The sequence below is a fragment of the Lytechinus pictus genome, chromosome 1 (assembly GCF_037042905.1).
Source record: "Lytechinus pictus isolate F3 Inbred chromosome 1, Lp3.0, whole genome shotgun sequence".
Classification (NCBI taxonomy): Eukaryota; Metazoa; Echinodermata; class Echinoidea; order Temnopleuroida; family Toxopneustidae; genus Lytechinus; species Lytechinus pictus.
In genome coordinates, this window is record NC_087245.1 from 7,969,635 (window position 1) to 7,985,477 (window position 15,843).

General features: G+C 35.0%; 1 protein-coding gene across 1 annotated transcript; it reads right to left on the bottom strand.

Annotated features, from left to right (window-relative positions):
* Positions 1 to 271: 271 nt before the first annotated feature.
* LOC129254719 (uncharacterized) lies at positions 272 to 14,946 on the bottom strand. Its single transcript, XM_054893234.2, has 8 exons — positions 14,717 to 14,946; positions 8,596 to 8,868; positions 7,874 to 8,001; positions 5,144 to 5,366; positions 4,490 to 4,562; positions 3,663 to 3,709; positions 1,209 to 1,397; positions 272 to 468 (listed from the first exon to the last, which is right to left on the bottom strand). Coding segments are annotated over exons 1-8 (1,131 nt in total). The 5' UTR covers positions 14,718 to 14,946.
* Positions 14,947 to 15,843: the final 897 nt, after the last annotated feature.

The following is a 15,843-nucleotide window of genomic DNA, read 5'->3' on the forward strand; positions in this document are numbered from 1 at the left end:
AGAGAAATCCAATGGTATATCGAGGTTTTTTCTTCTCCATTTATTTTTACATCATAAACTTTAATAAAGTAGGCCTATACTAACAAAAATTAGATGATATTCAAAATGTAGGTAAAACAAAGGGGGCATACCCTATGCGCTTTGTTACAGGGAGTAGGGGCGTAACGAGCTAGCCCCCACCCCCAAAACAAAATCAGAGGGCCGGAAATAGCATATCCAGTGACAGGAAAGGGGAATTTTTTAATATGAGCATAAACACTTTTATATATATTTATTCCTGATAAATAAGCACACCTACCGGCGAACGTCGAGTGGAATACGGCCTTGTCCTAAAATTTTGACTGGGTCTCCTTTGCTGTCTGCTCTTGTATTTATTGAACAGAACTAAGTCCTTATCCATCGCATAATTCCAATATGAATAGTCCATCTTAGTTTCTTCTTGTTCATTGTGACGTACAATGGGTTTTCCTATGTACAATAAAATAATAATTTGAATAATAATTGTTTTGAGGTGATAACATCCCAATAACAATGACAATAGTAACATGTAAAGTACATACACTCTAAAAACACCGAGTAAAATTTTACATAATATTGGGTAAAAAGGGAACATGCATTTTTGCTGGGTATTTCTTTTACCACATATTGGGCAAAATGCATGTTTTAAGGGTAAATTTCTACGCAACATTGCGTAAAATTTACATAATATTATTTACCCAACCAACATGCATGTTCCCATTTTACCCAATATCGGGTAAACTTTTTAAAAGAGTTTAATAATCTAAAATGGGTGATCTTAATATAAGATGCTTGATTTGAGAAAGGCATGAATGATTGGTTTTTAAATTTCTACACACTTAAAATGATAGGCAACATACTGTCCACTGTGACTGTACGTTCCCCAGGGTTGGTTAAGAATGTACATATTATGGATTCTTTAACTTACGGTATTTACTTTGTGGCTTTGAATGCCAGTAAATATCATAATTCATAATCATTATATATCAATGTAATATGTGTACATTTTAATTAATCTTTATCATATACCTCTATAATTATGTTATTTTCATTTCAATTTATCATTTGATAAGTTTTCTTTCAATATGATACTAAAAAAAAATCGGCATTAGATAAAAAGCCGAATCAATCTTAATGAATCAATACTTGAAACGTGTTCCACTGTTAGTGGTGATTAGTTTAAAACCAACCTCGTGATTCATTACTGTAGTCTCTGTGAGACGTCAAATATGTTGGTGCCGAGTCGGACAGATCCTGGCTACTCTGGTACATCCTAATCATTCTATTTCTCACAGCAATCATAACCAAGGAGATAGTCACAATGATCAAGAAAAGAGCACTTGTTGTTGTTCCGACGATTATCCCAACAAGGTTTGGCTCTGATAGGGATGTGGCAAACAGAAATCAATAATGAAAATAATGACCTAAATATCATTGATCACGGCTCTGTGAAATAGAATGTTATTTTTGTTTACTTAAACGGACAAGTCCATCCCAACCCCCGACAATATGATTTGAAGGGAAAGAGATAATCAAACAAATATATAAGGTTGACGATAATTCTTCAAAATCGAATGTGAAATAAGAAAGTTAAAGGAAGTTTAAGTTTCACTTAATTTTCGGAACAGTTATGCGATCTGCTGTTGTCCAATAATATTTTGAATGATAGTCTTTTGTAACCCATAAACAGTATATTATTACAACTATTCGTTCAGGGTCTATTTAAAACAATAATAATAAAGGGGCCCGGATAATTTTTTCAGACTACTTCCAAACTAAAACAACACAGCCTCAATGTTAAAGTATTAACTATGCCCATGTAGATCCATAGTATGACACAGACGGTCAAAATTCGACTACACTGTATTTTGGGTGAAAATGCTCCATGAGGGTGATTACATTATCTGTCCAACCAACATTGGGCATTTCTTTTGGGCATTTATATTTATCCAGTGTGATGAAAATTCTTAAGTAATTGCTGCTGATTGTTTAACCTTATACTGGACAATTATTATGCTTCCCGCATTGGATAAAATACTACCCTATATTAGTTGGACACATAATTACCATCGTGCTGGTTAAAATTTTACCAAATATTTTTAAAGTGTACGGGTTTATAGCTCAGCATGTTTCAAAGAAACCAACATTGGCTGTATATTAAAAAAGACACCATTTTTATTTTCCTCCTTAAAACAGGGAAACTCATTTTCTCAAGTCTTGATTTCATCGCTTTTCTTTTTTCAAATATCTTTTTTTTTACTGCTCATTTGGATAAGGACTATAGGGTAATAGTGAAATGTTACAGAGGATATCCGATATGTCTAATGGTAGTTGGATAAGTAACACGTGGACCTTAACACCTGCTTACACACACAAAACGCGGTATAAAATTGCATAAGTTAAAATAGAATTGTATACAAATTGCGGAAGTTGTATTAAAAGCATAGAGTTGCTTTATAAATTTGCGTTGAATAAAAAAAAAAATCGAACGATATATTAAAAATTATTCAACATTGAATAAAACGAGTCACGTGACCAATATTTTCGCGCCAAAGAATTATGAAAGTATTCAACATTGCATAAAAATGAGTCATGATTGCGGTTTCGTGCTGTTTCGTGCCGCGCGCAAAGGCTTCTGACGTCACTTTTTGTATCGATCGTCGATTGGAAATTGGCGATCAGAAGAAAATAGCGTGCCCGGTGGAGGAACTTCTCCGAACCTGGGGACTTGATGTCTTGATTGGGCAGTTTAAAGGTGAGTAGTTTACCGTATATTTGAGCGTAGTGTTCACCGTAGTATTAAGAACAAAATACTGTAATTTTGGTGATTTTATTTTCTGAAATTTGACGATAATATTTGCGTCATGGCTCTGGCATGGGCTGGCGTCCACGAGCGAGGCCAACGTGACGTTAAACTGCCGTACCGAGTAGCCTTCGGGGTACCGGTACCCAGGGGAGCTCCAGCCCGATATATACTACGGTGAACACTACGCTTAAATATACGGTAAACTACTCACCTTTAAACTGCCCAATCAGGACATCAAGTCCCCAGGTTCGGGGAATAGTAACAACCTCTTTAAACAACAATATTACAAATTTAAGCAATTAGTGTGGGTTAAAATAATCAAATTAACCAATAATGGCCTAATATTTATGCAACTCCTTTAACCAACTCCTTAAGTTAAAAGTTTAAGCAACACAATTGTATTACACCTTTATCTTATTATTGCTTAAAACATTTAAGCAATTGCTGTATAAACTTTAGACAACTTGCAGTTGGTTAAGTTTTAACCAATTATTAGCTGAGGCACGGGATAACCAGTGGTATAATTTTTTATACTACTTGTACAAAACAATTCTGTGTGTGTAGATAAGGTATAATTCCAGTCCTGTTTCAAAACACAAGGACCTGATGAGTTTTCAATCAATTTTTTATAATTTTTTTTAGTATTAGTGCTATCTGTCACCCGATAACTATTACAAATCCGAATCTTCCACAAAACATCCCTATTGTCATATGCAAGTGACTTTCGTGACATCGTTAACACAATAGTGAAAGGATGTACACATGACAAATCATATTCCTCGAAAATATCAACATTCTATCAACCAATAACAGTTGAAACAGCAAAGCAAAAACTCACGTGCATTGGGTATTTCACATCGATCCCCCGTCCAATCATCCGTGCACCTATGTACATAGTAAGATACAACTGATATTAATATGACTAACTCGCTTTGTTTATTGACATACATAGTTTATTCTTTATCTAAAAAAACATGCTTAAAATGTCCAGTTTTTAGATCGGAATATAAAAAACAAAGTATTTGCTATATTCAACTTAATGGAAGATGCATTAAACCAATTAATATAATTAAAAAACAAATTTTATTATGCCACTTATTTCTAGAATGATCAAATAAAAAGTTTCGCTGGAAACCTACATCAAAGCTCGATGATAAAGGTATTCCTTTATATCAGGCCTACAAAGATGAATTCAAGATGAACCCTAGATCCCCGCCTTTTGCTAAATTTGATTCCTGCAATATAATTTGTAGCAGTAGTCGTGATGGTGGTGGTGGTAGTAGTAGTAGTAGTAGTAGTAGTAGTAGTAGTAGTAACATTAGTAGTAGTAGTACTATTAGTAGTAGTAACAGTAGTAGTAGTAGTAGTAGTAGTAGTAGTAACAGTAGTAGTAGTAGTAGTAGTAACAGTAGTAGTAGTAGTAGTAGTAACAGTAGTAGTAGTAACAGTAGTAGTAGTAGTAACAGTAGTAGTAGTAGTAGTAGTAGTAGTAGTAATAATACTAATAGTAGTCATAGTCGTGAGATAATATTCATGTAGTTGTGGTAATAATATAGTCATAGTCGTGAGCTAAATTCATGTGGTTGTGGTAATAGTAGTTGTAGTGAGTTTTCTATGTTAATTTATAAACTTTGATTTAGAAGTGTAACAGTAATAACATCTTACCTGCATATTGGCTCCGATCCATCATTTGTTATACATATTCCATCATTTTCACAGATGATGTGTCCACAGGGAACTGAATAAAGTTTGAGACAAATTAACTGTTCATTTAAAATTTTCAATCAATTATGCTGGGTTTGAGAAAGTATAGTGGAAACATTTTTATCCGAGGGTCTGCGCCGTTGCAATTTCGTGCGCTGTGCCCGAGTGATTGCATGGTTTTTAGTCTGACGCAAAATAGTATTAAAAAAATATTCTATTCTGACCTCACGAACTATTTTGATCTCCGATGAATTTCATTTTTCTGTTGAAACTATGATTAGTCACGTGAAGGGCTCTCGACCAATCAAAATAGCAACAAATTTTCAGTAAGGGATATAACTCCATATATTCTAATAATTTGTTCACATTATTTTAATTAGGGGATAAGCACTCTTGTTATAATATCCCATTGTTCTCTAACATGTCTAAGCATTCCTTAACGAGTTACATCACTGACCAATGGTACATTAGTTGTGTCATATATATAAACCTGAACTTGACTCACGGGGTCAATTTCCCAGAACATAAGGCAAATTAAGATTGTGTTTGGTAACCAAGGTAACATGAATCATTTGATATACCATGCATAATTATGTAAAATTTGAATTGACTCACAAGAAATGAAGAAGCTTGAACTTGAAGAAAGGTAGAGTCCTGAACCGGGATTGACCTCATCATTTGACGTTATTGCATTTCTAAATATGTCAGTAGCCTCTTCAGCAGTTACACTCGATGATGAATCGTAAATAAGTATGAAAACGGCAATAACACTTCCAGGCCTAAATGATGTGACTCTTGAAGCGATGAAACCTGATGTGTTTCTAAATACCATATCGAGCTTGAGAATACATGAAAAGGGAAAGAAACTCGAATAACAGCAGTCAATCAGAATAATCATATCAGAGTAAATCACCAATAATATGATTGTTACATGCAGGGGCGTCGATCCATTTTTCAGATGAACAATGAACATCAATATGAACTTAGTCATCGATCTCGCTAACTTCGTTTTCTCATCATGATCAATAATCCCCACTTGCTCTTATAACACTGTCAGGTCAATACGTGTTTACATGAGTTCAGTGACTTTCCTTTAATATCCATTAATTTTCTCTTGGGATTCATACTTTGGGACTTATCTAGACTTTACCTATACAGTGCGTATCAAAAAAAACGGGACAGATTTGAAAAGTCTATAAAATTTTAGTTTCAAATTATTATGTCTATATTTTGGTGTTAATCGGTGCTCTAAGGTCTTGTCTTTCAAATGCTATTAAAAAAAAATTAGTTTTGTTCATGCTTGAGCGAACACGGGACGTTTTTGTTGGGGGTTCAAAAAGAGGCTTGCGCCAGAATTGCAGAATATGAGTAAATGATGATCGGACTTCTTGCTAATTAGCAGACTTCCTCTTAACCTTTTCATTATCTTTGCCATAATTTTCAAATCATGCGGTCAAAATTCATTTTCAGATCTATTTATTTGATTGAATTATTCTGTTATTTCTTTTTAATATGCTTTCTGTTATAGCTTTGAATATTCCTTCTTCAAGCTAAAATTATTTTTTTCAACCGAATTATGGGAGAGCATGGATTTTTTATTCAAATCCTTTCATTATGTGCTACAAAGGTTATGGTGCCTTTTGAACAAAGCCACACAGATGGGCGGGCGCTCGGGGGTTGCTCCCCCCCCCCCTCAATTAAAAAAAATCATGACCACGAAAAAAAGTGGACAGGAAATAAAAGGAAAGATAGAAAGTAAAATATGATATTATTTGCTGAATATTATGTCAAAATCTATCACAAAATTTGATATTGTAATTAAAAAAAGTGGGAATATTTGCGTGCTCACTTCGCTCGCTCACAACTTTTTAATACATTTTACCCGATCTGCCATATCTAGCTCCTTCAAAATTGACTCAATACACCATTGTCATTGAAAGACATGAATCCCTTCCTGTGTTTCCTGTCAAGCAATTAAACTTGGTCAACGAATTAATGACCCATTGAAAAATAGATTCATGTCTTTTAAAGGTACATAACATAATTTGTTTCACATAATAAAACGATTTGAATAATCACAAGTTTTCCCAATTAATAATTCAAATCTTCTTGCTTGGGTTAACAAAAAAAATCTTCTTTTCTCAGTTACTTATGAAGGAAAATTAAAAGGTAAGAGAAGTTTAAATGAAAAAACAAAATAATTCAATTAAATAAATAACTTTGTAAATGAAATTTGACAACATAATTCGAAAATTGTGGCACAGATAATGAAAAGGTCAAGAGGGAGTCTCCTGATTAGCAAGAAGTCTGATCATTGTATTACACATATTCTGCAATTCTGGCGCAAGCCTCTTTTTGAACCCCAAACAAAAACGTCCCGTGTTCGGTCAAGCATGAATAAAATTTATTTTTTTAAATTGCATTTCAAAGATAAGACCTTAGAGCATCTATTAACACCAAAATTATAGACATTATTATTTGAAACTAAAATTTTTTAGACTTTTCAAATCTGTCCCGTTTTTTTTGATACGCACTGTATTTTACTTATAATATTTTGGATTATCATTTCTACGGAAGGATTCCATGCACCTTATATAGTTTTCACCGGGATTGTGCAATATCTGAACTTAATTTTCGCGGTTATCAAATCAGAGTCGTGAATCATGCGTCACTCCGAACTCTAGCCATCTAGCGATAGTTTTTCGACAGCTATACCGTATTTGTTCATCGGACTGATCCAATCCAAATCAAGCATTGCCAGCTCTGGTCCCCGCTTTGTTTATGGTATTTGGACACATTCCTTTCGATGAGTAACTTTAACTTTGATGGAATCACAATTAGTCCACTGGCGGATCCAGTTGGGGGGGGGGGGGGCAAGGGTCGGCCAGTGCCCTCCCCCTTTTGAGAGGCACAATTACCATTTGTAATCTTAAAATGCCGTTAAAGCAGAAGTGTACCACCAATTTTTTTGCTTGTCAATTTATTTCGTGGACGAAATATTATTATATTTAATTTTTTGTTTAAAATCTTATCTAAATTTTATCTATTTTATTTTTGTGCTTGTCAAAATTTTCCTCGGGAAAATGTGCCCCTCCTTGAAAAGTCATGGATCCACCCCTGAATTAGTCTTCTAGAATTCTACAACACCATTGTTGTAGTTTGGTAAATAATTTTTAAGGCACTTTACAACACGTTCTTTATTCTATTCTTATTCATTTCATCTGATTATGATTCAAACTTGAAACATAAATATCAAGAAAAAGAACTAACGCATATTTTAACGAGTGTAGAGCGACATTCAATAAAGTCTTCACATAGTTATTTCTATATCTCTGTTTATTTTACCTGTGCTTGAACCTTCTTTGCGGTGTCAATATAGATTGTGGTCGAATTATCCATTAGATCGTCTGTAAAACTAGCAACATTGTCACCAATCCTTGCCAAAGTAACGTTTCCAGAGAGGATCCGACTTACTTTTTCAAGAAACAAAAGTAATAGAAAGCAAAAAAAGTATCAAGGACCAAAAAAAATCACATTATATCAGCATGATCAGTACATGTACAAAGTCTTACATAGATATAATTTGATGGAAAGTTCTAAAAAAATACGAAAAATATATGAAAAAATATGAAAACGTTCTAAAAGAAAATAGAAGTGGAACTTATTGATGTTGTCAAAAACAAAGAAGACGTCAATCTCGGTGAAAGTGTGTGAAATGCAATCCTAGGAATGAAAAATGTCATTACTAATGGACCATTTATTGTCTTTTGCAGTTCATGTAAAATTACAAATTCATTTAGCTAAACATAATGTCTGATATCTGTCAGCAGGTATGAAATCATAATTATTGATTTGAATAATAGCAAAAGGGTAGGCATGGAGAGTGATATCAAACCAGCAAAAAATGACATTTGAATGAAAATAACCCGATTATAATATGTAAATCATTGGTTTTGTGTTTGTTTCAATATGCTTGTACAAATGGAAGGATAGACGAATATTAACCTAATTAACATAGCACCCTTGCTCCATTGATAGTGATTGTGAATCCGGGAAACTAGAATTACCTGTTTGATTGCTTTCAACAGTTAGTACAAACTGAAATGTCTTGGACAGCACTCCATCTGTTGCATTTATCACGATGTTGTTGACTTCATTTGATAAAACTCCTAATTGCGGTCCTTCTCCATTTACAAATATTGATTCATCTATTCCATCACCATAGAATGAGAAATTGTGGACAGTTAGGTCTTCGTTCAAGCGGTAATTAAAAGAAAGAAAGGATGTGCCTCCCGTAGAAACAGCTATTGCATCTATAACATCGACCGGCAATTCGGTCACTTTTTCAGAAAAAGAGGTTAGTGTAAAAAAGAAGGAAAATAGAAAATTAGAACTTTGGTAAGAATTAAATGTTATGTATCAAGGGAGTTTGCAATACGTATTAGATTAATTGATAAATCACGGATAGAAATCATAGAAATTGGGTAAAAAATTATGATCTATTTAATCAGTAACTATCATGGTCTTACGGGAAGAAGTTGCAATCCAACCATCGCAAACGGAGGCCACGGGGCAGAGTCTTCCCGCGAGATTGGGAACAATGGTTGGATACAGTGAGAAACCGACTCAACCATACTTAAACCATGCTAACCAAGTTTTCCCTGCATTGAACCTAATATATGCAGCGAAATAAATGAATATGATCAGGCGGATTCTTGTGACGATATAATAATGTAAACGATGCGGAGACTGTGAACTATATTATGAGGACTCTGAATCTCCAAATAAACATGTTTTGAAACCTATCAAACAGGACTCTCTGAATAGTGATATTATCTGATTATTGATACTCATGATGACTGCATAAACAATTCGTTATCTGAACATCTTAATTTTACCAACCCTCTTGATAGTATCGGAAATATATCTGGTTTTAAAATTGTTCATCTAAATGCACAGAGTTTGTTCCAGATTCGAATACTTTTAGCTCAAAATGAAATCCAAACACTCGCAATCAGCGAGAGTTGGCTTCATGATGGGATTGATAATAATGAGATAAATATACCCGGTAATAGTATTGTACGCCATGATCGTCCCGGTAGGGATACTCATGGTGGTACTGCTTTTTATATGTCATAAGTTAAATTTCATATATTTGGACCTTGGTGATAGTTCCGTTGAATTCGAATCATGTTGGATTGAAATATCACCTAAAGAAAGTAATTCTTTTATAATTGGTGTTGTTTATTTTCCCAAAAAGAAAAACGAATATCTGCATCAATTAAAAAATATTATATCTGAAATAGATATGAACAATCGTGAGGTCGTGATCGTAGGAGATCTCAATTTTAATATATTTTGTGATAGTGATAAATCTAAGATAGATGACATGTGTTGCAAATTTCAGCTTTCCCAAATTGTAAATTCTCCTACTAGAATCACTGAGAGGTCAAGTACATGCATTGATCTTGCATTGGTGTCACATCCAGAACGTGTGATAGCACATGTTATTCCGTATGGTCTCAGTGACCACTTTATGCTATTCCTGAATAGGAAAATTAAGTATAAAACAGAAAATGTATGTAAAATTGTTAAGCTCCGAAATTATAAACACTTTGAAAATGAAAGTTCTTATGTGACATGATGCTACGGCCATGGAATGAGGTACTTGAGTGTCAAGATGTAGATATTGCATGGAATATATGGAAAGGTCTTTTTGATGGCGTTTGCAACATTCATGCTCCATTTCGATCAATTCGTATTCGTACTAAATACATGGCACCCTGGGTGACAAAGGAAATGATTGAACTAGGGAGACATAGAGATTATCTTTTCACAAATGCAAAAACCACCAATGATTGGAAGGAAGCTAAGCTAGTTAGAAACAAAGTTAACAACATGGGGAAATATTTGAAGAAACAATATTACAACAAAGAAGTGAAAGAAAACAAAAATAACATTAACCGATTATAGAATGTGACAAAAAAAGCTGCTTCCATTCGGAAATCAAATACTTTACCCTTAGCAGATAACAAAGTAGACAAACAATTTTAACGACCACTTTACTCAAATTGGAGCAAACTAGGCCAAAAGTTTTGTTCGTGATTGCCAGGTTTTGTCAGTTAATCATGGCAACAATGATTCACTTTTCAAATTCCAACCGATATCTACGTCTTTTGTTGAAAAACAAATTCGTGTCATGCCAAGTAAGAAAGCAATGGGGATTGACAATATAACATGTAAGCTCCTGAAAGCTGCCTGCGCCGGCCGGCCCATACTCCCTTCGTTAACACACATAATAAATGTTTCTCTTTCATCACGAAAATTTCCAGAAGAATGGAAACTTGCGATAGTTACACCGCTATTCAAGGACGGAAATCGTAACTTAATTGAAAACTATAGACCGATTTCGGTCTTACCATTGGTATCTAAATTACTGGAAAGAGCGGTCCACAACCAGTTGTATGATTTTTTGCAAAATTCAAATTTCCTATACCCGCAGCAGTCAGGTTTCAGGCCGAGGCACTCGACTCAATCCACCGTACTTGATGTAACTGATTTTGTATTAACTAATATGAATGATGGTCTTGTTACTGGTGCACTATTTATCGATCTCAAGAAAGCGTTCGACACTGTAGATCACGCGATTTTATTGGATATTTTAAGAAATGCGGGCGTGAGAAATTTTGAATATGAATGGTTTAAATCATATCTCACTAACATGAAACAAAAGGTAATAGTGGATGATAAATTATCTAATATGAGAGCTATTCAATATGGAGTCCCCCAAGGCTCAATTTTAGGGCCATTGCTGTTTATCATGTACATAAATACTCTTCCTAAATCATTATCAGGTATCGAATGTAAAATCAACATGTATGCAGATGACGCAGTCTTACTTTTCAAAGCCAGGTCACCTAATGAACTAGAATCAAATATGAAAGCCGGATTAGAAGAAGTGTGTAATTGGTTATAACTCATAAGTTAACACTAAATACTAGTAAAACAAAATACATGATACTTGGATCCAAACAGCGACTCAATAATTTCAAAAATGTTGAGATTTCTATTGGAAATAAGGAAATTGAGAGAGTATCCAATTTTAAGTATCTAGGTGTTATACTCGATGAAAATTTGACATACGAAAGGCACATAGATCACATTGCTAAAAAGATTTCGAGAAAAATTGGATTTCTACGTCGATCCGCAAAGCCTTATATCCCTGATGATATTTTCAAACTACTCTGTAATGCTTTGATCATGCCCCAATTTGATTATTGTGACATAGTTTGGTCTAATTCCTCTCTCGGCCTCCTTGATAGACTTACCAAATTGCATAACAGAATGGCAAGGATGATGATTTATTTTCCGTTCTAAAATGGAAAGATCTCTTTCCCAGACGGCATTTCCATCGAATGTGTGAAGTATTTAAATGTGTTAATTGTATTTCTCCCCCATATTCAAGTGAATGGTTTATTAAACATAATTATGATATAAGAACTAGATCAATGTCCACTGCATCTCTGCAGGTAAACAGTGCTCCTCTACATAATAATAGTGGCAAGAGGACTTTTCAGTACATCGGGACCACAGAATGGAATAATCTTAGGAAAGATCAACGCCAGGCTATTCCGTTTCATCCATTCATTCCGTGCCTCGTTTAACAAATGAATAATTGATAAGCCTTGCAACGAAGAGGAGTAACATTGCGTTATTCAATCATATTCATATTCTAACTTGGCAAACATTACAATCTCTACTCAAATTATTACCAATCAAGTGAACATAACTCTGTCACCAGTCATCCATCCTTTTCCCGTTAAATCGTATGCAGCAGTTTCCAATAGCCTTTTCTTTTTCCTTTGTTTCTTGAAATTCAATGTTGATCTTTTATTAGATTGTATTTTTAATGTTTTTATTTGTTGTTTTAGTGTATGCCATTTTGATTTATGTATTCGTTCTTTGTAAATATTGTACATATTGATTTTTATCTCAGGGCCCTCAAGGACAGCAGTTTGTTAACTGATGAGGCCACCCTGATTAAATAAAACTGAAAATAAAAATAAAAAAATAAAAAAAATAAAAAAATAAATAAATAAAATAATTACTTGACACTACGTGACACATACAACATGTCATCGAATATTGTAGTTCATTATCCACTAGCTTGCTAGGGGAAATGAGCACATATTTTAACATAGTAACGGTAACCCCACAAAAGTATAAGCCTACAGCTTTGAAAAAAAGGTAAAGTTTCATCACTCAAAATTGACAGAAGTCATGAATTCTAAAAAAAAAAAATCCCCTCCAATGACAACATTACATTGTAGGGGATTTCAGAAGGCATGATTTCCGTCCATCTCGTTTTTAAAGATTACTGGTGGGTGTTTCATAAAGCTGTTCGTAAAGTTACGCACAACTATTTACGCACGACTGTAACATGTTCTTAGGTCATATATCAATTATACAGGGATATCATTTTGCACAAGAAAGCTAGGATCACCAGTCGTGCGTAAAGTCATTCGTATCTTACGAACAGGCGCGTAGCCAGGGGGGGTGGCGGTGGTGGCGGTCGCCCCCCCCCCCAAAAAAAAAAAACGTCAACAAAAAGAAAAGAAAGAAGGGAAAAAAGGAAAAGGGAAGGGAGGAAAGGGAAGAAAGGTAGCTTTGTCGGGTTTTTTTTCTTTTTATTCTTTATTTTTTTTCTCAGAAGAAACTCCTTCACTTTTGCTCTAAATTTATATATGCATTTTGCTTCCGCGCGGTTAAATGACAATATTGAAGTTCTCCATTGTTTCCCCCACCCTTTCTCTAACCCTGATTTTCCACCTCAGCTATATGTGTTTCTTGCCAGTTAAAGTTCAAATGTATAGATTAAGGCATGGAATTAGAGTAAGGTTAGGCCGAAGTATATATATTAAGTTATCTTTTTTTTAATTGATCGCGCAACTTCTGGTCGGGTCGGCTCCGGGCGGGTAAAATCTTTATATCAATTTCTGCCGTCACCTCCATAAAGTCAACTTCTCCCGCTTTTCAGGTCATTACTAAACAACCATAATTTGGGGCAAACAGGTTCCTAATTTAAAAAGAGGAATGTATAAAATTCGTGTCGTATTAAATAAAAAAGTACAATATTTTTTTTTCAAATTCTATTAATCTTCATGTTATTTCCCTGCACATTCATCTCCTGTCCTGTTTTGCGCCCTCAGTTTGAAATTTGGAATGACACTTAGGTTTCTTTATAATTCAAAATGAAGCGCTTCAGGATAAGTCAAAGAAATTAGGCATCCTTTTTTATATAATTTTAATAAATCACAGAAGTTTCAACTTTTTGCCCACTACTTTCCTTGTAATGAAGTTCAATAATCTTAGGAAATCAATTGAATTAGAGCCGATGGGGTATTAGATATATCTGCATTTGATGAAACGTCCGCCCTTTGAAATTTCAGAGTTTTATTACTCTGCGCGGGGAGGAATATCTTCCTCCCGGCATATACACTTCTTCTCCTCTGTTTTGCGAGTTAAAGATATGCACTGTCGCTAAATTGTTTGTAATCAAATCTGATCTTTCCAAGGGAAGTATTCAATATATCTTTGAGAATACCCTTTTCTCGGGACCCTTTTCATGGCAAAAAATTGATAAAACGCTTTAGCTTCCGCGCTTCGCGCGGAGTTATTATGATTTTAATTTCCTCCATTGTATTCCTTTTTGTGCGTTCACAATCACTTTTGAAAGCAAGGTTCAAAATCACAATATAGTCAACTGAATTGGAGCTGATATAGGTACTAGAGACAAGAGAGACGGCTCCTTTTCATTTTAATTTATGAAACACCAAAAGCTTCGCGCGGGAGGGGGAAACTCCCCCTCCCTCCACCCACCCCCTAGGGAGCGCGCTTTGCGCGCTCTGTAAGTGTTGGGTTGGGACGCTTCGCGTGCATTTACCGCCCCCTCCAAAATGAAATCCTGGCTACGCGGTTGCTTACGAACAGCTTTATGAAACACCCACCTGTTGTGAATTTTGTCTGGAAACATAATTTACATTGGATTTGTACTTCTCGGCATTCTCTGGTTCACATGTTAATACCATGAATACGGAATTAACGGGAAAACATCTGGGGAGGGGCTTTATGCCCCCTTCCAGTATTGTTTAAGGGTGAATCTGTGACATAAATCACAGCTTTACTCACTTTGTATATCGATATAGCAGATTGCGTTATTGATATTCCCTGCTAAGTCTGTAACATTCACTGATACTTCATTGATGCCGAGATCCAACCTTTGACCTGGTCTCTTTGGAGCATAATTTACCAGAAGAGACGATTGCTCATCAACGTTATCAGAAACGATCACATCATAATTGGATACAACGTTGCCAAGCAGAATGGTTTGATTGGAACACGTTATATTGGGTGGTTGATCATCTGCCAAAACGAAACGAAAAGTGCATTTCATTTTTTTAGATATTTAATATCAGCAATATTGAAATTACGATCGTCTAAACGGTGGCAGAGGCAGGATAATGCAGAAAAAGGGACACAGACAGACAGACAGACAGACATAGAAAGAGGGAGAGAGAGAATGAGAGCGAGGGAAGGTGTGGAGATCGAAAAAAGAGACCACCTGAAATGAGATATCATTCTTTTATCAATCGAATAGTATGGGTATCAATCAGGGGCGTCGATCCATTTTTCAGATTGGGGGGGGGGGACAAAATCATGAATCAACGTTCCAAAGGCGCTCGATCACACAAAACGAACAAACTCACCCACACACACCCCTACACATACACATAGGCCTATATTATATTTATACAGATGACTCATGAGAAAGAGACACGTATCTCACCAACAAATTAATGCGAGCGCGAAGCGCGAGCTGAATTTTTTTAGTATACTGACATGAAAACATGAAAAGGTACCTGTTTAGGACTGCTTGTAGTAACTCATGAGGAGGATAGATACATGAATCTCACTACACAGATAATGCGAGTGCCGAGAGCGAGCTGAAATTTCTTTTTATTCTGACCTGAAAGCTTGATATTCTAAGCATTTTTGGTACCAATGATTAAGATGGGTATCTAAAAGAACAATAGATGCGAGCGCGAAGCGTGAGATGAAAAATTTGATATCTCAATCTGAAAAAAAATGGCAGTTTAATGGACGTTTTTAATAAAGAACAAGATATATATCCAACAAAAGATTGCAAATCGAAGCGGGATTCACCTATTTAATCATAAAAAGTATGGGTTTTTGCTACAGAAATGATGCGAGCGCGAAGCGCGAGCTGAAATTTTTTATATTCCAATCTGAAAAGC